Genomic DNA, 23,699 nt, shown 5'->3' on the forward strand with positions numbered 1-23,699 from the left:
TCATGTCTGGGCTCTAAGCCTTTACAATAAATGGTTTATTGTCAAAATGATAAATTCCTCCTTGGATCATTTCGTTCTTTTCTTCAGTTGCATCGAACCGTACCAGCACAACTCAATTCTTCATCATAACAATCTTATTTATGCCATTTTTAGCCCATAACCTTTGAATAAATCCTTTAATCACCTAAAATGTGGGATGGGCTCCTAACACATAGCACACAATAGTATGTTTCCAAAATTTAATTCCACTGCTAAAGTCCTCATAGTCAATGTCAACAATAGGGGACTCACCATGTAGATTAGGTGCAATATATTCCAATTTAAATCCAACGTTTGTAATTTTAGAAATGTAAAAGTTATCCCATATCGAACTTTTGTTCGTTGCGATCTCCTCTTCAACTTGATATGCCCAGGATTTTTTCCCGCTACTTGATGTTGTTTGATCTCCTTTGCTAGGCGTCGTAGACGTTATCTATGTCCACTGTTTTATTGCCTCATGTTGTTGGACTTTCTCCATTACTTTATCTCTGCCTTGAACTTCAATTTGTACTGGTTATGCATCCAATTGGTTTAGAGAAGATAATTTCTCCGTTGATTTTGTCCCAATTTGATTAGGTTTACTTGCCGCATTTATCCCCAACTTGCTGCTGCTCAAACTAGGTTCAAGTAATTGAGACCTAATTTGTTCAGATTGCACTTCGATTGCTGGTTCGCCTTTGTTTCTTTGACCTCTCATAGCTGCTGCATGTGAGGCTTGTGCTTCCTTCGCCATTAATGTCTTCTCAATGGGTATGCACGCTCTCTTGCCCATGGCTGGCATAATTTAAGCTAACGTGCACCTAGAGAGAATCAGACTCATCCCACTAAGACTTTCTTCATCAGTGTTAATTGGGAATAAATGAGAATAACCTGATTTACAACTAGTATTTGAAAAATCAGCCACAATTTGAAAAGTAACTGGAATAAAATCACATTTTCATGTAAATATAAAATATGAATAAAAACGCCCTTAAAAATTCTAGCATAATATGCTGGAGTTCCGAAATAATTTGCTGGAAGTTTATACGTAAGAGCTTCATAATCCAGCTGATTATGCTGGAACTTTTTGTGTTTTCAGCTAGAGCATTTTTATTCAGATTTTATTTTCGTGACTATTTTTTACTGACTTTGTAAACACTAGCGAGTTTTCGATTATCGATCTAAAAACTGGCTAGCCCATGCTATTTACACGTGTTAATGGGGTCGACTTGCAAGAGCAAGCAACTAAACGAGTCGGGTATCGATTCGGAAATGCTGAATCAGTGCAATCTCGACTCGCGAATGGCGCGTGTCCTCAAGCACGGAGACCCAAAAAGGGAGGGAACGCCAAAAGCTACCCGGCGGCAAATTTTTCCCATAAATGCATTAAAAACACAGAAACTCTGCATCAAACGATATATTCCTCCCTTCCTTCTACACGCTAATACGCAGTTCTAATTTCGGAACTATGGTTAAACTTTGATGGATAGAATATCTATGGACTTAAGGTGCGCTTAAGATGGACTGGATACTCGGTACCGTTTCAAAAAGCCTAATCTGTGTATTATCGTGATATTGATTGATGTTGCTATTGAGTGTTTCTTATGATTAATGTATGGTTTGCTGTCAAATTGAAGTTGTAACACACACGATATAAACATCAAATCGTTTCAAGAGGAGTACGTGATTAACAGCGTGATTCCGCCGTAGTTTATCTATGTGTTTTTTACTTAAATGTGAAGCTTCATCTGTATGAGTTGTTGATAATTCTGGTGGACGTACATTTGCACATCATATCTCACTATCTGATGTATGTAGTGGCTGAATTGGTCACTGGTTGCATCAATTGCTTTTGATTTGAACTGTGTATATACATGCAAATAATTTAAGAACAATATCTGTGAATTGTGAACATTAACGATTCACTCATTGTAAATAGCTTGAATCTACTGTGATTGTGCAGGTTGAGAAGTGGTCATCATGCATTTTCAATAGCTATTTGGAACGTCAAAATTGTAGAAATCGTATTTCTCAGCTGATGGCAAGGCTGCCCTTTCCAGCAAGTTAAGAGACTTGTTACACTGATACTGTACGTGTGTGTGTATATAAACGAGAGCGAATCCAACGTAAACTCTATGGGTTCAAACCTCTAAGGTTTTTAGTACTGAACCCATAGTATTTTTGAAATTATGGGTTCGTGTCTATTACTTTTCATACTTTTAGTGGAGTTTTTTACACATAAATTTATGTTCCGCGTAAAAAGTACCTAGTAACTCAACACTGCATCCACCCGTGTCTATAAGTTACTATATAGAAGGCTGGTATCATGTATACATGTGTGTACCTGCATTAGCAGGTGCATTCACATGTTTACCTTTGCGTATTATTGCATATGTAGCAGAGAACAGGAAACATTACAACTTTGTTCAGTTCAAGCTATTAATACTAAAAAGTAAAATAATGGGCTCTGTAAGTCCATTATCTTACAGAATTCGATCGAACTAAATGGGAATAAACTGACCCAATAAATTGTTGCTATTTAAAGAAACATCATAACTGTTATTTACAAAAAAAAATTATCATCTCACTTTCGTTTCTACTTTATAAGTTAACAAGATACCTATCTTCTTTCACCATCTGGCTTAGAACTGCATGATATTGAATGCTGTTAGTTTGTTTGGCATGATTACCTGGGTAGCTATATTCGGTGGGCTGCTCCAAGTTCTTCATCCGTTTTTCCTTTAGTCTTGTTTAACTTGCTGGCTGGAAAGTGCAACCGTGCCATCAGCGGTCGAGGTGCTCGTGTCTTATGATCAAATCCCCGCACACAAACAAACCCTGGAAAAATACAATAGATATTTATCAGAAAAGCAAAAATGTTTTGCAGCAGGGTACACCAACTTCTTCCTGTTAGTTTCTGAACTGATTACTACTCTTTGTTCATAGCTAAATTTACCATTTATCCAATGCTGTGGAAGGCAATCATGAAACAGGTCCTAGGTCTTCTGATACTTCTATATCATTTAAAATTTTGACTATAATATGTTTTTTTTTTTAACATGGTATGTTAAATTTTAAACAGACTAGAATGTGATCCATTTTATCTATTTGTTTTACAGTATGTCATCCCGACATAAAGCTAGTTTAAAACACATGTCTTTACAAACCCTGCTAAAACTGAAGGATTTCCATCTACATACCTCTCCAAAAGCAGTGTTGTATACTTTCTGTGGTTAGTCCTGATGAACACGAGAGATTTCAATGTTAATTTTACTCCCAAAACTTTGTAAATGAGGTTTCATCAGTTTAGTGGTTTTTTCACCTTTGAATATCGTCGGTATTGAGGTTCCAAAGTAGACAGTCCGCCGTGGGAGATTCCACAGCCAATCCCTTGGGACATTAATTGGGCTGAGGCTGGAATCATGGTCTGCGAACACCTGCAAAATAATTTGTTCACTGAAAACCTCAATATTTGACATAGAAGCTGTCTTTGACGTGTGAAACCTGTAGATGAGCTAAAAGTTGGTTATATTCACCTCATTGACCTGAAAATAGGTACCATTGAGTGGAAAGCTTCCTCTCATAGCTGTTCGACATGGTATCTATTAACAAGAATAACAATTAACACAAACTGAGCGTATCTCTTTAGTCATTTACTCGTATAAAATGACCACTGTTATAGTCTATGGGTTTTCTTACCAGAAGAGTCCCTCTTACTGTCTGAGAATGTGCTTCACGTATGCTGTTGCATGAGGAACATGTCTCATTTTCACATAGTTTGCCAGATTCTTGAGAGTTGCACTGTGTTTCTGGAGGTTGAAAAGAATTTGCTGTTTCACCTGATATGAATTTGATACAAGCGGTAAATCAGTTAGTGCTGAAAGGGGAATATGAAAGTTAACTGATTTTACCTACAAATCAGACTAACCCGTGAGATTTGTACCCTAGAGTTACCAAAGTGATGGGCTATGTCAATAGTTCCCTAAGCATGACTAAGCTAATTCATCTATTTTCCACATTACAAGAATATTGTGACAGGATGCCAAAAATCTCTTTCATATATAGCATTACAGTTCTTGTTATCTTACCCGGTGTCCAAATAGCAAGAAGATAGGAGCAAGGATCATCTGGTTCTCTTTTGTCCAACTGCAAAATGAAAAATTTATTCATTTGGAGGATTAATTTCTATATCTGCTTGGCTGCTGGTTACATGTTGGACATAAAACTACTGTGGAATCACTTACCCCTTCCAAAAGTGGATGAGAATCTGGAAGTTCATATCTGTAGGAGGAAAAACAATTGAGTGAGTACAAGAAGTTCTTCAAACATTGTATTACCTTGAAAAGAACAGTCTATTCTTGTCTGTTGAGTCAGTGCTTTTTTTGGCAGCATAATTCTATTGTTATGATGTAGGATCAGGATTATTTACTTACACTTGATGTTCAGTTCTCAGCCGGCTGACATTCTTAAGTTTAGGCACCGGAATTGATGCAGCTTCTGAAGTTAAGGCTACTAAGGCATTCGATATTTCTACCTGATGAAGCTCCATATTGTTTTTGACATACTTCTTTAAGTTTTGAGTGAACTCTGCCATATTCAATTCAATTGTAGGAATTTCACAAGGATCTTCAAAGTAAGTGTCCTCTATGTCAATTTCTGGTGCTTGTATTTGCTCTTGCTCAGGTGTGGCAGGAAGTTCAACAATGGGCTCTGGTGTTGCTGGCACTTCAATAATAGGAGCTGAGTTGATCAACTTCTGATGCTCCACTGGTTGTTGATTACCCGGAGGTAATGGCAGAGGCAGGTGAGTGAAGTTTTCCCTTGGATTGTTGTTAGAGGCTTTGTTTTCTGTTGCAGACACAATGCTTTTTTCTTCCGGCGCGGGAAGTGCAAGCCTCGCACTGAATGGTGCATTATCATTAGATCAAGTTTATGAAATAAATGTACTTCATCAAAGAAATACAATGTTTCTGAATCTTTAAACAGATAAAATAGCCATTCAAGTCTTATAGTCTCAGTTAATGTGCTTGCAGTATGGATATGACCAACAAGAGAGTTCTATTAGGCATTAGCTATCTTAGAAATAAGTACATCTAAAAATTTTAGCATGAAATTGCTTCGTCAGTGACTTGAGTTTTCTTATCCAGAATGCCTCATGGTTGTATTTTATATATTGGTGGGTTAGCTTGAAACAGGCTAGTGGTTCACTGACATATAGTAGATTTTGCATACCTAAAACATAGTGGAACTATGATCCTTTAGGTTTGAGTGGAATAGTTTATGTACTAGAAACAAGATAGTTGGACACACAAGACAGAAGTATTTTAGCTGCAGAAACAGTAATAAGCTAACCTTGCAAAGGCACTTGCAAAGTGTCTGCATTCTCCTCTCAGTGGACATGCGTTGCAATTGGGTTTGCTTTTTGTACAGAAGACCTATATGAGTTGCAAGAGTGGCTTTAGCCTTTGATTGCAAAGATCTACTAGTTTTAGGAGATTTCATCTAATAGCATTGACATACCTTTCCGAAGGTGATCATATGGTAATGTAGCTCATATCTGTAATTAAGATCTTAAATAAATGATCTGTTACTTGTTGGAAGAAAACAAAAATAGTTTCTAAACTATCTAACTATAAGTGCACATGCATTGTTCATAAGTCCCTCTGACCAAACTCTGAATCAACCATGCTACTATTTTCTTCACTTTATTAAAATAGACAAATACTTGTATCATTTGATTTCACCAGAAGATTGACATTGGAATACTTACATTTAGTTACAACTTAGGGCTCGATATCTGTGAGTGGTCAAATTATGACACTACAATTGCGAAGGACACTCATACATATATGTCTGTGGATGCTACTTACAATGTTCTTTGATCAAGCTTGCAGAGACGTGGCCATAGGTACTTTTGGATTGACTCCAGTATTGGGTACCTGTAGGAATACGACAGAGTTAGCCTTGCACCATGTATGCAATTAGAGATATTTTAGAGTCAGGAATACTCACAGCTCAAGAAGATGCAATTGTAGTGACTCAGGCAACGGCTGCAGGGGCACCCACCCTAGCCTAACAGCAATACGCCCTACATTTGTGTCAACCTTTTTGCAGATACACAGTCATTAGTGTGATTGAACTATTTCTCATATATTAACTCTTCCAAAATTGGTTCTAGATCTTACTGGGAAAGCTAGGTGGTGAAGTGTTAAAAGTCTCACACACTCCACGCTCTTCAGACCCAAGCCCCTTATGCTCAATAGATACTCTCTGAAACCATACATTTGAAGTGTGTTAAAGTTTGTAGATGACTACTATTTTAAAGGTGGGAGATTATTTGGAACAATTGCTAGCTTACTTTGCTTTGTCTGGTGGAACATCTCTCAGCCATTCAAGATCAATGCTTCCATGTTCACTAACAATCCGGTTAAGAAAATTCTGCAATAGTAAGTTTAATATCATTGAGCAATCACTTGGGATTCCAGGCCAAATAATTACTGTATATGTATATGTTCTCTTGTCCTCAGATATTGCAAAAAGGAAATACACATGTATGTACCTTGATCCTCTCTGCCAGCTTGTTGTTCATTCCTCGTTCTTTAATTGTGTGGGCTATCTCATTGACATTTGCGCACCTCACTGCTTCCCAGTCCAGTGAATCCATTGTGTTCGCTGTCCTTTCTCTTTTCTTGCCGTTGGCCTGGGCCTCTAACCGTAAGCTGTCCCAATCAATGTTCTCTTTCTCCTTCCCGAGCTGTCCTTTTTTTGCTTTAGAAGGATTGTCATTTACACTGTCTACTTTGCTACAAGCATGATCACTGACATTTTTCAAGTTTGACTCCACAGCTCTTCGCTCAGACTTACATGAATCAACAACTATGCTGGCCCTTTCTGTGACTTCTATATTGGTTTCTGAAGAGGTTGGTGCTTCTGGAACTTGGGGTACATTGCAATTTCTATCTTCAGTTTGAAATTGTAGTTCGACATTGACTTCTGCATTATTAACTGTCTCTATGTCCAACTTATTTTGAGGGTTATTGCATGAGATATAAGTTTCACTCCTCAGTGTTGTGTACAGTTCTGGATGTGCACATTCTACCAATGATCCACTTTGTTCGAGGGCACTACCTTCCTTGCGAAGGACTGGGAAGTTTCCACATTCGTGTAAGTATTCAGTGCACGTGGTTCCTCGTGCTCCTGAAGTTCCTGCCATCTGTAATAGCTTCAAAAAAGAAGTGGAGCTGCAAAAGCTGCTTGTGTCAGTTCTTTCTGAAGTTTGAATAACCGCAGAGTTCTCAGAAGAAACTACAGAACTCGGAGAAGAAGGCAAATCGTTCAATTCTTTTTTATCTCTGAAACCCATAAGTGTTGATTCATGATACAGATCTGAACCTTCTCTAGAAGAATCTGATTGCAGAATTACAGAATGTTCTGCTGACTTTATGCAATGTGTGCTATTTTCACTTGATTCAGAGCTGCTGACAGCTGTTTTTTCTTCATTTGAATATGTATTATGGACTCTCCAGGAATCCTGACATCGAGTTGACTGATTTTCTTGATCTTCATGCCATCTGATAGAAACAATGGGATCTGTTGCACACGCTTCAGGTTCTTCAATTATGATAGCTGTTCTCCCTTCATGCTTCTGAGTACTGCTCTTTGTCTTCAGAGGAAAGTGAGCAGCGAGTGACATGAATGCAGAACTGTAAAGCGGACAAAGTAAGTATTTTGGGGAAAGGTGGACAAAGTAATATGTTGTACTCCATCTTTGAACTTTAGAAATTTGCTGGAGGACAGAAAAAAACCCAAAAATTACAGAATTTTTTATTGTTTCAGCTACCTGGAAAGGTGATCTGAAACATTCTGTGTAAGAAATACTCCAACTACGGAGTCCACAACAGATCCCTTCCAAGGTGAGAAGCGCCTGTCTCCTGACTCACCCAGAAAAACAAAAAGAAAAAGATAAATAATATGTAGTTATGGTTATTACAATGGATAAAAACATGTGACTGACATCTTTTTTCTTTAATATGGCATGGCATGTTTTAAACTCCTAAAGTATTCCAAGGGGAAAAAATAGCAAGGGTACATGGAATCTTGGTGTTTAAGATTGATAATAGGTGTACAAGGTCAGCATTTAGTTTCTGCCTCACTTTTCAATAGTTTCTATGAGACTATGACCACATGGTGAGTCGCAGATTGAAGATATTAGCATGGCTGTTTGCTGATTGAATGTGATGTTTATGGATGCAGTGTCGTTACAGATTGAAGATATTCTCGTAGGACTGATCTCTTCATCCTTAACCTACTTCCTTTTTAGCGCATACACGTGTTGATATGCATGTCAGGTTGGATTCTGGTTTCTTGCTTGAGCTGTTGCATGTGCATGCGTTTTGTAAGTTTGAATTTGTTCTGAGTTCACTTAGCTGGTGTCAAAGTTGGTATGTGGTGAAATTCTGTAAAGTATTAGATCCATATCCTCTATCCTCCTTTTTTTTGGGGGGGTTTGGGGGGTGGGGGGCAAGCCATCTTCATATTTAAACTCCACACCTTTTTCTAGCTATATTTCAGATGAAGGGAACCTAGCTATCATTTTGAACTTAGCCACAACGAAGGCTTGAAGACATTGTACAAATACCTTGGACAAGACGCATTCGCGCAATAAATGAGTCTGCTCTACTATTAAACACTCTACGTTCTTCTTCCCACCATTTTGCCTTGTCTTCATCTGTTCCATCGACGCCTTCACTGTTTATATCTTGCAGCAAAAGCTTCCATACCCTATCAGTCTCATCATCAACATCAACTTTTGGCCGTGGTTTTCGTTTCCTAACCAATGAACTTCCGAAAGGAACAATACTTCCATCTCTTTGATAAAGAACAAGGGCACTCTCCCCTTGAAACTTGGTGTGGTAGGTGACACTTCCATGTTGACCTTGAATTTGGCTGCTTTCTCTATTTAAATCAAGGCGCTGCAAGTGTTCTGCAATTTCATCAATTGGAGACATGCCTCTCCATGTTAAAGCTGGCGGGGGACCTGCATTCAATGTTAGTTAGCAACTAAAGAGTTATGATGTAATTGATTGTTTTAAGAATATGCCTTTTAAGTACCCCTTGCATTTGTTGTGAATTGTTGATGGATGTACATGTTGGAAGCTGTTGAGCTGACAAAGGTGCTTTTCTTTGATTGCTTTTTTGTCTTCATCGGTGCTCGGGTGTCCGCAATTGGAGCTTCCATGCATGCATTGGATAGATGTGAAGTCTTGTATCTTTCTCCAAGTCTGCATTTTGTTGCGTATTTGGATGTAGAAGTCTGAAATTGTTTGTAAATTTCATGCACAGATGCTAACTCATGCACTTGAGTTGCGCCTTTTGATCTCCTCTTCCTTAACTTCTCTGCTTCCACAACTGCTGGCACAAAATCGGAGTTCTGCAGTCTGTTGTAGGCTATATTGGTTGAAGAATTGTTGCTAGGGGAACCACTGATATTGCACTGCGATGAAGGCACACAGTTAATTTTGCTAGTAAAATGCTTAATGTAAAATGCTGCTGAGCTGTGGCCCTCTTCTGTTCTCTTTTTCTTGTAAATTGCAGGACAATGCATCCCTAGGTTGCTATAAACTTCAGGTTCATTTGCTGGAAGGATTGCTTGATAAGCCTGCATGGAATTGAAGTACACTCCCCTGGCATTTAAGCTGTAGAATTGTGCTTCATCAGTTCTATATGAATGCTGTCTCTTCAAGCCTTTCCCATGTGGCAAGCATGTGCTGCTGCTGCAGTTGGAACAATTCGGGCTCTGTGGTGTCATTTGTACTATGCTTGCCTGTTTATCACGAGTTAAATCTGAAAAATTGATTCTATAATTTCCTCTTGTGCTTTCATTTTGATTACCAACTATGACTTTATCATGATTCCAGCCAACCTTGTCCAGAGATGGAGAACCAAGGTATTGCACTTCATGCTGTGACAAGTAATTTCTCAGCTCCTGGTTCAGGGAACAGTTGATGTTATAAGTTGTTCCCACTGCTGTCTTTTCATTGGGGGCTTCCACACCTTGTCCAAGTTGTGCAGACTGTACACATTGTGCAGTTGATTCGGTTTGATTCGCATGCAAATCCAAAGTTGAGGACCTGTATGATGAGTTTTCATCACTTGCTTGTCTTTCAAATTCAAAATTCAACGTTCTCCTGCAGGATTTTCTAGGAAGAGAAACTTTTTTCGGCTCAGTTGTTCCACCGTTCCCCTCTTCAGAGGGCTTTTCTGTGCTCTTCTTAACTTGATTTCTTCTGACGTACTTCCTCTTTGCTGGTGGGGTTTCTTTGGAACTAGGAGTTTTTCCCTCGTCAATTGTATTGTTTACCTCTTCAGCAGAAGTGGGTGCAGGGCTGCCAACCTTGTTTCTTCGGACATACTTCCTCTTTTCTGTTTTTGTCTCCACTGAACCAGGCTGCTTTTCGGTTCTTCGTTTAGGAGTCCTTTTAGGCTTGCCTTCTACAACCACCTTGGGCCTGTGTTTTCTTCTTCTTTGTTTTTGCTCTGGCGTATTATTCAGTTCACTATCCTGTTTGCCTTCCATGTCAAGCTTGTGATTCTCCTGCAATTCTGATTGATTTAAGACCAGCTCCGACTGCTCTCTGCTCTGTTGGAGTTCATTTGCTTCAGTTCTCTTTATTGTATCTTCATTTGACTGTACACCTCTTGGTAATGTAGTAACATTAATGTCTAGGTTTGACGCATTAGATGCTTGCCTTGTACTCTTGATCAGATCTGGTGTTACTGGTTCGAACTTGAATGGTACGTTGCTCAAGATTGCATCCGTCATTCTTAGGGGTGAATTCAAGTTGAAAGGGGAGCTGGGAAAAGTAGAGCTTCCATCTGCATGATGGATCCTCTTAAGTCATATTAGTTTATCAAGGAAATAATCCCAAAACATGAAGCAATAAATTTCTTTAGGTTGTGACATGTTAGCTAAACCATGATATTGTTTGATGCTTAGCCGAATTGTTTTCATGGAATGAAACCCAAACACAATATGTAGAAGCATGTGCTATTAATTATAGATAAAAATCAATAATTTGACTTGGAATGAGACCCCAATAGAAGAGCACTCAATTAGAGGAAAAACTTAGTGTCATAAATCTTGTATGTAACCTTTTTGTTTCCGTTCTGATTTGTTATTCCAAATGCAACTTTATTGAGTACCGGCAAGAATGTTAAACTCAATGCAAGCAAGTTCATGCATGCTTTAGTAGATGTAAGTTTCAATTTACCTGAGAACGTAATACTAAACTTGTTATATTTCATTCGCTAATGTTTTTCAGGTCTTAGTATGCACGAAGATGCTGTTGTGTTAATGAGGCAGGTAAAAGACACTCTTGACATATATATGGAATTGTTGTTTTAATCCGAATATCCTTGAAGCAGTAGGGTCATTACAATTACACGAGACAATGATGAATTAGTGAATACTTCATTTGTTTACCTGGACTCTGGGAACTGATGAGCGGTTTGAAAGAACTCCCCGCACTATAAACTGTATCATCTTTTGCATTTTCAGCTGCGGGCGTGGTGCCAGCAGCATGTGCCATCGCCAAGAGATCTCCGAAAGACACATTAGTCCACATGTCTACGTTATCACTAGAGAAGTTATTGCACATCTTTATACCACCTCCATACATTTCCGATTTTGTGCCTACTGCTGCTTCCCAGGTGGTGAAGCACTGATCTACTGTTACTGAACTTGTTGAACCATTGTATGCAGCCGCATTTTGAGCTTCGGCTGTGGCGCCAGCAGCATGTGCTGCTACTGCTTCTGCTTTTTTCGTCTGCAACTCCGACCAATCAACTTGAGCTGGCTGGGTTTCCTGCCTATTCTTGCTAATTGGTGGCAATGTCGCAAAACCTGGCTTCCCCGGAGTTGCTGGAATCCATGAAGTGTTGGTCTGTAAATCCTTAATTTCTTCAATCGAGCTGCCTTGGCCTACATCCATTTTGCAGCTCTGGAAAACTGGTAAAAATCCAATCTTTTCTCCCCTTTATCTTCTTCAATTTGACATAAACAATTTTTTATGAGAAAACTCAACCTTGTCCAGGACTTAGAGAAGATTATTAATTCTTCAGTACCAATTTTTTTTTTTTTATGAAATTATCCTGCAAAAGCAACAATCAAAGATGAAATGACTCACAAATTAACAAAAAAAGAAAGAAGAGAATTTGCAGGAACAAGAGAAACAGAAAATCAGAAACTCTACAAAAACAGAATTTATTAGCTCTGTTATTCAGATTTGTGAGATTACATCAATTGATTCCTTTTTAGCACAGATCCCTAAAGACAAGCAGAACTAGTTCTGCAATGGAGGTAGCGTGTGGAAGACCAAATCAGAATGTAGATTCTAAAACAGACTAAGAAATCTTAGTTTTGTCAAATTTAAGAAATTAGTGAGAAAAATTAGATCTTGATCAGTGAAAATTGCTGCAAACTGACAGAACAACAGAATCTGCATACAATCTTTAAAATTTCCATTTTTTTTTCTGCAAATTCATTATGTCTAAATTAGAAAATTTAAAAAAATGACTTATCAAGAAGTATAATTTGATTTTAGAAAGCTCAGTGAATTTTACTCACCTGAGAAATGGATAATTGACGGAGATCTCATGGAAGCAGAGTACACCATTAAAGAGGGTGAGGGAAAGTAGGAAAAAGGCCAAACAGAAACGGCAAGGCATTATTCATAGACCGGAACAAAAGCTCTTTGAACCGATAACTTCTTCTCGGTAAACTATAAAAAGCCCATAATTAATATATTTTTAGTGCTCATTTAATTACTGTATGTGTTAATAACTCAGTGTGGCAGAAACATTTATAGGTAGGGGTTTAAAGTAAATGGTATATCTGCTGTTAAACGATAAAAACGCCGTGAGTTGGCTAACCGAGAATTGACCACGTGAATGAAGTACCGGGGGATAGGAGAGTGGTTTCACTTGTGGTTTCGTGTTTGCATTATTTGTGCTATTAAGTTGGTTATATTCCGTTAGGGATTTGACAGTTATAATTATTTCAGTTTAAATATTTAATATGTATGTATATATATATATATATTACTGGATTTGTTGTTGTTATTATTATTTGTTACAATTAAATGGTTAGAGTTAGTAATTAGGGAAGTGATAGTTATATTTACTGCAATTTTGAATGTTTGGCATGTATATATATTACAAGTTAAATTATTAGAGTTAGTTATTAGGGAAATAATAGTTATAACTTTTTCTCGAGTTATTTAATTAGAAATATGAATTGTAATTTTAACATCGGGATAAAAGGGAGAATTCATCTTTGAGAGTGAGGAGTGAAAGTTCGAGTTTTGAAGCAGTTGTTTCGCATTGAACAAGATGAGGAATAAGAAGGCATCAACGCCCACTAGAATTTTTTGGGTTAAATATTAGTAGTAATAGTAGAAGAATATGAACAGACGATGACATGTTGGTTGGTCATTGAAGGAAAAGAGGATAATTTTGGTATTTTATAATGGAGTTAATGGTAAAAATCTAAGTTATGTGGTAGAGAGTGAGGAGGTAGTGCAATGGAGATAGAAAAAGATGGAGAAAAGATGTTGGGGAAGAGACGATGACTCTAGTGATTTTTTGTGGTGCTTTCCGGTGGTTTCAGGTGGTTTTTGAAGTGAGATAAATAAGAATAGTGAGGAGCGTAGTCTGGTAAGTAAGAATATGCGGTTGGGAGACAATGGCAAGCTGATGGTGCTAATGGTGTGAATGGCAAGTTGATGGTGCTAATGGTGTGAATGTGAAGATGAGCCTAAAAGAAAATTATGTTTAAATAGTGAAGGAAAGGTAATTGAGGTTGTTGTTAGTCGTAGAAGGCGAAGATGGGTGATAGAGCAATGTTAGTTAATTTTTCTAGAGATGGGTGAATTTAAGTTTTTTTTGTACAAAAAAATAGTTTTTGTAAAAATAAAAAAAAAACGTGGCATATATTATTTGACGTGGATATTAACATTAGAGCATTTGAGAGACACGCAATGTCAGAGGGTGTAACGACCCGATTAGTCATTTTGAGCTCTAGCATGTCGTTCGGCGGTTCGAGACTATGTGTAGTTTCACTTATGACTTGCGCGTGTAGTCGGTTTTGATTTTTGGGAGGTTCAGAGTTGATTTGGAAGAATAATTCTTAAATTGGAAGCTTTAAGTTGGAAGAATTCACCAATGTTTGATTTTTGAGTAAACGACTTAAGAAACGGGATTGAAGGTTCTTATAGGTTTGTAAGGTAATTTCGGACTTGGACGTATATTCAGGTTGAGCATTGGATAGTCCGGGAGCGATTTAGCGCTTATTATCGGAAGCTTGCATTTTAAAGGTTTGAAATTTGCTAAGATTGAAATTTGGCGTTATCAAACTCTGGGCGGTGTTTTGGAACCTTGGATATGTTCATTTTGTTGGTTGGAACTTGTGTGTGAAGTTTGGTCGTGATCCAGTATGTCTAAGTGTGATTTGGGCTCGTTTTAAAGTCGTGCGGACCTAGGCCTAAAACGGACAATATCACTAGTGGGTCGGACTATTACATATGGTATCAGAGCGAACAATATCACTAGCATGATGTGTTGTTACAGATGGTATCAGAGCCCCTCTTGTGTCAGCTTTGCCGTTGGTGGGCCAGAGTTTAACTGAGTTTAGGCAAATCTCGGTTAGACAGGCCAAACCTCGGTGTTAAGTCCATAAGAAAGGGTGTATGCAATAATGTAACATTTCAGACTTTAAACAAAGTCCCACATCGGCAAAACACAAAAGGAATGTTGGGTATATAAGTTAACAAGCCTTAGACCCTAGTGACGTGTTTTAAAGTCGTTACTGGTCGAGAGCGGACAATATCACTAGCGGGCTGGGCTGTTACAGATGGTATCAGAGCGAATAATATCACTAGCGGGCTGACTTTACATATGGTTCAATTGGAATTGTCAGTGCTACAACGAAATCGAGGTGAGTCGGACCTTGTGGAGAACAATAAGTATTCAAATGAAACTTCGTGGCCAGAGCTGTCACACCTCCTTTTTCCCGAGGGAATAGGAAAGAAAGGAGTTTTTCCAATTTAAGTGACATTAATCGAAATGGAATTATTTATTAGATTCAGAGTCGCCACTTGGGATAAAATCTGGTGTCCCAAGTCACCGGTTTATTTTAAATCCCAAATCGAGGAAAGTTTACTTTGTTTTACGGTCCGCGAACACAGAAGACCGGGTAAGGAATTCTGTTAACCCGAGAGAAGGTGTGAGACACTCTCGAATTCCGTAGTTTTAGCACGGTCGATTTAATCATACCTGGCTTAATTAAATTATTTAATTACTTATTTTAGAACCTATGCACATTTACCTTTTTACCGCTTTTAATTGCTTGATTATTCGTAATTATAAAATTATCTCAAAATGAATCACGCGTACGTGTATTCGTTTTGTTTGGTGTGTCAAGAATCATGTCACGCGTACGTATACATAATTAATAATATTTTTCTTATTATTAAGATTGCTCGGTTAAAGTCGCGCGAACGCGTACCTTGGTTTTAATTTTGGAAATCGTAATTATGTCACGCGAACGTATACATAACTATGATTATTTGATCAACTAAGAACATGCCCAAAGCATCATAGTACATTTATGAATTAGAATATTAATCACAGATGGATTCGTTTAACTCATATCTTACTATCATTAAACTCAAATCACTATCACGTCTTATTAGTGTAACAAGCTATAATTTTTAAGGCAACTTCTATATCACAGTATGGTTTTAATAAATTAATCTATTCTCTTATATTAACAAACTATAATCTCCAAACATGTATCCTTCTGTTACAACTCACTCTATTTGAAAATAATCCAATGCGCCAAAAGTACATAATATAATTGTAATTAAATTTAAACTCCAAAAGAAAATAATTATGCAACTATACTCACATCAGACAAAGTATAGAAAGATAAAATCTATTACTTTAAACAAACATAAAACTAGTAACACTGTAAACGTTCAAATGCTTCGACAAATGGGCTAACAACTTAAAACCTTAGAATTCAAAGAACATTGTTTCATTCACTAACTGCACTACATTTTAAAGTTAGAATAATTAAAGTTATCTCATCTGATTTATTATCACAAATTAAACTCAAAATAACTTAAACAGATAACATCAAACATGGATTATCTAATAACGATAACAGCTTAAAAATGTTACCCAAAGACTCATCGGATTAAAATGGAGATAACATGATAACATACTCAAAATTAATATCTTCACCAAACTAATATTAAATATTAAGAAGCTTAAAAGGTACATATTTGTTCATGGCATAATTTAAAATACTAACAAAATGAAAGACTGACCTTTTGTAGAAAAGTAACAAAGAGAAATTCGATGCTCTATCGGAATATCAAATCAAGACGGAGATCATGAACGGAGTCACTAACCGAAAACCTCAAATCCGACCTCAAGCATACTTTATTTCAAAACCAAGTTTACTAAGAGAGGTAGTGAAGAAACCTTTTGTGAGCAAACCAGTGTGTGTTCGTGTATGAAAATCTAAGTCTTCTTAATTAGACTAGAATCAACGTTTTCTCCTTTCTTTGAAAAAAAGGATCCCCCCCTTTTCTTTTTCTTCCGTGTATATTTATAGATGAATGGAGATTATCCTTAAAAGAGTGAGTTGTTGGTTAGATGTGTGTATGTGATATCGTGTGTGAGTGACGTGAAACGTGGGGGTAATTGTGTGCAAATGGTCGTGTGCAGGTGAAAAGAAAAAATGGAAACTGTTTTCTTTTGTACTTAGTCAGCATGATTCTTAGGAAATCAAATATTGCAATTGTGGGCAATTCTTGTCTCGTTCTCTGAGATGTCAAAAAGAAACCATATAATTAAAAAAAAACACTAAGAAAAGTATTAAAATCACTAGCTCTCTCATACTTATTTGAATTCAAATTAAAAGAATCCAACTATTTTTTGTAAATTTTCCTTTCTCTTGTAAATAGAAATAAACTTATACCCTAAGAATGTGAATATTTTTTTGTAGTTTTTTTTTTTAATATATTTTTTTTTTAAATAAAACCTATTAAGAGTAAGATAAAAGTTTAAAATATCAAGATTAGACCTAAAAGATATATTTACACTAAAGTATAGAATTTAGGGTGTGGTCAAAAATTAGGTGTTCACAGCATGCCCCTCTTTGCTTGAAAACATGAATAGTTTTCAGGCAAAGAAAAATGAACAAGGTGACTGATTTTTGACCTCACTATTATTTAAAAAGGAAAAGAAGATAAAAGAAAAAGGTGCGACCGAGCCTTGGTTTTAGGCAGCCTACATATCCCGAGTTGTAAGGGAATCAGGTCATGTGTAGTTCAAGTGGAAGAAGAGTGATGGAGTATGCTTAGATGGAGAGTCGAGTGAAGTTCCGTCGAGGTTCCGATCCGCGGTTCCTACTATTACATCAAAATAAAAAGAAAATTACATACTCTTGAAATCTAAGAGTTACAAAATTCCTATCTAAAAGTCGTCTGGAGTCTAGTCTTGATTCTTGAGTTGCTTCTCCCATTTACTTTAGACTGAAAAATTGATGCTCTCGATGCAATAGACTATGAAATATTCTCACAGACTTGTTTCTTGATCAGATGATGAGGAGATGGATCTTGAGACCCTATGTCTCCGCATGCATTACGTCAAAATTGGTTGCGGCTGGTATTGAGATCAAACATTCCACTTTCATTTGGCAAGAGATGGAATCTTATTTTTGCGCATCCAATCCGTGCTTTGCAGAAAAACCTACAAGCCATCACAAACAAACAAAACGAACAAACATTTTCTGCCCCAGTTTGCACTAGGAAATTTTTGTGAGTTATTGAAAATACATTAAACTATCTTTGCTATTGCAGAATAAAGAATTGAAAAAGATGTTTTTTATTTTATTTTATAATAGGGGATGTCATACCCTATGTTAATAAGATGGAAGGCAACCAGGGGATGTAGTACCATGTGTTGACAATGAGATGAGGTTCGTGGTGTCTAGGATGCTACTAGGGAATGTCGTACCCTATGTTTGCAATAAGAAATGCAACCAGGGGGTGTAGTACCCTGTGTTTGGCAATAAGATGAGGCTCGTGACTCTCTGAGATGATACTAGGGAATGTTGTACCCTATGTTGGCACTAAAATGCAACCAAGGGATGTAGTACCCTGTGTTTGTGATAATATGAGGCTCATGGCATTCTGAGATGCTACTAGGAAATGTCGTACCCTATGTTGGCAGAAAGTAATGCAGACATGGGATGTAGTACCCTGTGTTGGAAATAAGATGAGGCTCATGGCATTCTGAGATGCTACTAGAGAATGTTGTACCCTATGTTGGCAGAAAGTAATGCAGCCAGGGGATATAGTACCCTGTGTTGGTGATAAGATGAGGCTCATGGTATTTTGAGATGCTACTAGGGAATGTCGTACCCTATGTTGGCAATAAAAATGAGGCTCGTGGCTCTCTGGGATGCTACTAGGGAATGTCGTACCCTATGTTGGCAAAAAGTAATGCAACCAGGGGATGTAGTACCCTGAGGTGAAGATAGGGTGTTGATTCCCTATAATGAAGCTAAAAATAATATGATTACATGTATATTGGAAGGAAATCAAGTATTTGAGAACTTCACTTGGTAGTGTTTGTCTTTTCACGAACTGTTTCCTAAATCGTTGTGTTCCTGTTCTGAACAAAGAAAGATTTGTTAGTTTTAAAATGGTGGTCAGTTTGTGGCCTTGATTTCTTGGGTGACTTGACCTTGCGTCCATTACACTTGTTAGAAAAGCTAACTCATTCGATGATCGTACAAATTGCCGGGAGATTCTATCCTTACTTTCTGGAGATCTTCTTTCTCAGCATCGAAACCTGACTATTTTGTGCCTATCACCATTTGTATTTGTGGTGCAAACAACCTTGCTCCCAAAAATCTTTTAACTGAGTAACTTTTGTTGACCCTTGGAACATTGTTCAGCCCTTCCATCCATTTGCTCGTCAAGGAAAATCATAGATGGATTTATGCCTTTGCCCATATGGTTTATGCCAAACAATCTTTGCTTTATACAACGGGGAAACTGTAACCAGTTTTGCGGCCTTTTCTTTGCTTTGCTTTGACAAAATTAGATCGAAAGGGACTCAAAAAAAAAGTAATGCGAAAGAGAATAAGAAGGTGAACTAATAGGTATTACAACTTAATCAAGAAGTGTCCCTTTCAGAGGAAAGAATAAGAAAGGACTTATCTAGAGGAAATATGCTGACTTCAATGAACATGACATGCACTTTGGACTGGATGCCCGATCCGTTTGAACCGTCTAATTCTCAAAATCTGTTGTAAACTTAACTTTAAAACTGAGTTCTTTGTCTTGAGCATGCTTGTGTCGGGATGTACGAAGCCTTAAATCGATCAATGATGCCCTTTGTGGGTTTTCACCAATTGACCTCTCTCATCTATCTTTCTCTCAACTCACCATTGCCTTATAGTGCCCGTGAGGGTTTTTACCAATACGACTCTCTCATTTATTTTTCTCTCTTTACAATGACTGAGGCATCACCCGTAGTATACTGACTTAGCATTCTCGAAAGTTGATCAGAAGGTCTTAGCAGGGAAAGGTAAAAATAAATATTCAAAGATAACAAACACAACAAGTGCATGTTTCTATCAAGGTATTCTGTCGGTTGAAAATATTCTGAAGACTATGGGCCCGTTTGGCCATAAAAAAAATTCACTTTTTCGGAATTAATGTTTGGCCATAAAATTTTCAAATTTCACTTAAAGTTAAATTTCAAAATTTTTCAGAAATTTAGAAAACTCCAAAGAGGTATTTTTCAAAATTTTCGTTTCAAATCACTCACAAAAATTCGGAAATAATTCCAAATTGTATTCATGTCCAAAGATAACTCTAATTTTCAAAAATTATTTTTAATTACAAAAATTTCACTTTTTCTCGAAATTTCACTATTTTTATGTCCAACGCCCACTAAAAGTTTGTTATTTTGTTTTTTTAGAAATATTGTGTTCTGTTTGTTTAATGTCATATTTTTGAAGTAACTTTTCTTTTAAACATACTTTCGAGCTCTTTTTTTGATAATCTGCATAAACCAAAGACTACTTTTAAACATCACTTTATAATTGTTCGTTGCAAATTCCGTTTTTAGAAGTTTTCAACCAAAATTGAAAGGCGTTAATTTTTTGGTCTTTTCTGTTGCATAATTCACGGCACCGTCAGTGACTCCGTTGGTGGTCCCGTTTCAGTAGTACAATTATGCACGCAATTTGTTGTATTTGGTGCTAAGTTTCTATGAAATCTTATCAGATGATGGTGGAAATTGTAATTTACGGTATTACTTTAATTTTGGGCGTATAGACAACCGGTTCTTTCGGTAATTCGATGGCAGCTAGTGGTAGTATTTTATTGGTTTGATATTTTCAAAATTCAGTTGAAAACGATAGTACAATCATTATTGTTGTTATTGTTATTCTAAGTGTCGAATCAATCGTTGTGCTGTAATCAAAAGTGATATCTTGTCTTATAATATATTTGGTCAAACTTTTAAAATTTAAAAATTATTTTTTTCAATGGTACTTTTTAAAAATGTACTTTTGATAAAAATAGTTTGTATTTGATTAATTAATTTAAAAAATATTTTTGAATAATAATTAATGCTTGATCAAACTTTTAAGAACTGCTTTTCATAAAAATATTTTTGAAAATACACTAGTATTTTTTTTTCTTATCAAAAACTGCTTTTGCTTATATTCAAAATCACTTTTTTCACTTTTAAAAACTTGATCAAACATCTTAATTTTTAAAAAAATATTATTTTTGTTCCAAAAAAGTACGTTTGACTTAAAAAAAAAACTTGGTCAAACAAACTATATATTTTGAATTGAAGTGAGATGAACGACAACGACATAAGACAATTTATGAGCCCTCTTTCATTCTCAGCTTGTGAGACATTTTTCCAAAATATGTTTGTTTACCCTTAAAATAGCTAATAATTATATTTGTACGCTGTTTTAAGAATATGTGGATAAATTCAACATAAATATTCAATAATATTGGATAAACGAGTTAAAGACAAAATAAGTGATCAAACCAATCGTAATGTCAAGGCCCAGCTCGAACATAGATTGGATAGTACATTTGCATTCGATCGGACCCTTGGTTTGAAGCCAATTATGAATGAAGAACAAACATTAAAGTAAGAACTTTGCAATAGCTAAAAAGCAGGAAAATAAATTTGTATTGCCTTGATTTGCGTGTTACAATGTGTGTTATTAAAGAAAGAGCTTCTCCTTTATATAGTAGGAGAGTTTCATCCCTAGTATAATTCTAAAAAAGATAAAAATCCTCATTTCTCGCCAATTACAAATTCGTAACCGACATCGGGCGAGATCTGTGTCGTGATATTCAGTTAGGTACGGATATCACGGCCCTCTATTAGTCATGCGCAACCGCTTGCCATATTTTTCGAGGTCTTGAAGCTCGTTTTAGGCCCGAGGAGTGTTGCTTCATCACGCCCGACGATGAGCACATCGTTCACCTGTTATAGGTCTCAACACGTGTTACGACCCTAAATTCCCTCCGTAGGATATCGTGATGGCACCTAGTCTCTAAGACTAGGTAAGTCTATCAATGCAGAATAATAATAAATATCTGAAATAAATAAACTACAATTCAAACAATTTCAACTCCCAAAACCCGGTAGAAATAAGTCACAAGTTTCTAAGAATTTATTCTCTATGTCTCTATACATCAGAGTCTAAAGCAAATAAGGAAGACAATATAGTAAGATAGAAGGGGACTCCGGAGTCTGCGGACGCTTACAGATATACTTCGAAGTCTCCTCGTACAACTAGTCTACTGATACCTGGTCTGATGAGATGTACCTGGATCTGCACAAAAGATGTGCAGAAGCGAAGTATGAGTACACTACAACGGTAGCCCAGTAAGTGCCAAGCCTAACCCCGGTAGAGTAGTGACGAGGTCAGGTCAGGCCCTAATGGAGAATAAATAATGGCATGGTAAAATATTTAAACAATATTATAAGATAAAATAACAATGAAAATGAATCAAGTTGTATGTCATATTTAATTACACCAAATAATGGCAAATAAATACCTCGTGAAAACAAAACAAAATTCTTTTTAACTTTAAGAAAATCACAACAATAATCAAAGGCAACTGCGGCCATAAATTAATATCAACAAGGGCACTCCTGAGGTACCGCCTCATAGTCCCAAATCATAAACAAATTAACAATATTTCATATCCTTATCTCACCGCGGGAGCCTTCACAATTTATTTGAAAGAAAATATTTTCCCGAAATAGCATCCCGCGTTTTAGCCATCTTTATCACACCGCATGACTTCTAGTACTTCCCCCTACTAGCCACCCTTATCTCACCGCAGGCGTTTCAATTCCCAGACCTTATACCACCGCATGCGTATCAATATCACAATATATCACAATTTGCACCTCAAGTGCTCAAATAATGTAACTTGCCAAAATAACTCAACATCAATATTTTTCCATAATAAAGAGCTCACGGCTCCATCACAATGAGTACAAAAATCTTACAAAAATATTCAGGAATAAATAATTCAGGAAAATAATATTTCAAAATCTTTAATACGTTGCTTCAATATCAAATAAAAAATATGTCAAATTCTTCATATTAATAATATTTAATTTAAAAGAAAATCAACCTTCAAATAATGCACAGAATAAAAGAAACCAAGTTTAAACTAAACAAGTAAAACAATTAGCAGAAAAAGGTCAAACAAATTTAAAGTATATATCTCAGATCAATGATGAAGAATATAACAAGATAAAATAATTTAATAAATGTGCAACAGTGATCTACACAATTTAAAAATATAATCTTTCACATTTAGCCCGTGTACACACTCGTCACCTCGTGTACATGACTTTCAATACATTTCAATAATCAAATCAATTCCAATCCTAGGGAAAATTTCCCTCACACAAGGTTAGACAAGTCACTTACCTCGACTTGCTCCAATTTAACCAAGTAGTATGCTTTTTCCTCAATATTTCGATTCTGATAGACTCGTATCTAGTCATAATTAATTCGATATAGTCAACAAAAATTATAGAATCAATTCCATAAGAAAATACTTTATTTTTCAATAAAATCCGAAATTAACTGAAAAATGGCCCGTGGAGCCCACGTCTCGGAATCCGGCGAAAGTTACAAAATATGAATGCCCATTCAACTACGAGTGCAACCATACCATTTTTACAAAAATCGACATCAACTTGACCGCAAAATCTCAAATTCTTATTTTGAAATCCCTAGGCCCAAATCCTCTAATTTCACCTCAAAAACATGTAATCTATTCGAAATATTCAATGATAATCCAATATAATTGACTAACAATGATCACATGTGACTTATCTCAAGTTTCCCCGTAAATTCTCTCAGAACAATCGCCCAAAACTATGTTGAAAATGTCCAAATGACAAAAATATCGGAACACCTTTGTTTTTGTAATCTGGTCAGTGCTTTCGCACCTGCGGACAAAATTCTCGCACCTGCGAAAATTGCTCAGCCCAGTTGCCTTCGCTTCTACGAGCTTTGGACCGCATCTGCGCCTTCG

General features: G+C 36.6%; 1 protein-coding gene across 1 annotated transcript; it reads right to left on the reverse strand.

Annotated features, from left to right (window-relative positions):
• Nucleotides 1-2,527: 2,527 nt before the first annotated feature.
• On the reverse strand, nucleotides 2,528-12,867 carry LOC107760412 (DNA glycosylase/AP lyase ROS1). Its single transcript, XM_075248392.1, has 20 exons — nucleotides 12,644-12,867; nucleotides 11,501-12,168; nucleotides 9,130-10,893; nucleotides 8,657-9,055; nucleotides 7,859-7,949; nucleotides 6,578-7,721; nucleotides 6,377-6,456; nucleotides 6,204-6,288; nucleotides 6,031-6,122; nucleotides 5,889-5,957; nucleotides 5,539-5,575; nucleotides 5,371-5,453; nucleotides 4,452-4,919; nucleotides 4,263-4,299; nucleotides 4,107-4,164; nucleotides 3,718-3,857; nucleotides 3,555-3,620; nucleotides 3,341-3,455; nucleotides 3,219-3,257; nucleotides 2,528-2,856 (listed from the first exon to the last, which is right to left on the reverse strand). Exons 2-20 carry the CDS (start codon nucleotides 12,006-12,008, stop codon nucleotides 2,717-2,719), a joined length of 5,415 nt encoding a protein of 1,804 aa, XP_075104493.1. The 5' UTR covers nucleotides 12,009-12,168; nucleotides 12,644-12,867; the 3' UTR covers nucleotides 2,528-2,716.
• Between the last annotated feature and the right edge of the window lie 10,832 nt (nucleotides 12,868-23,699).

Source organism: Nicotiana tabacum, chromosome 24 (assembly GCF_000715075.1).
Source record: "Nicotiana tabacum cultivar K326 chromosome 24, ASM71507v2, whole genome shotgun sequence".
Classification (NCBI taxonomy): Eukaryota; Viridiplantae; Streptophyta; class Magnoliopsida; order Solanales; family Solanaceae; genus Nicotiana; species Nicotiana tabacum.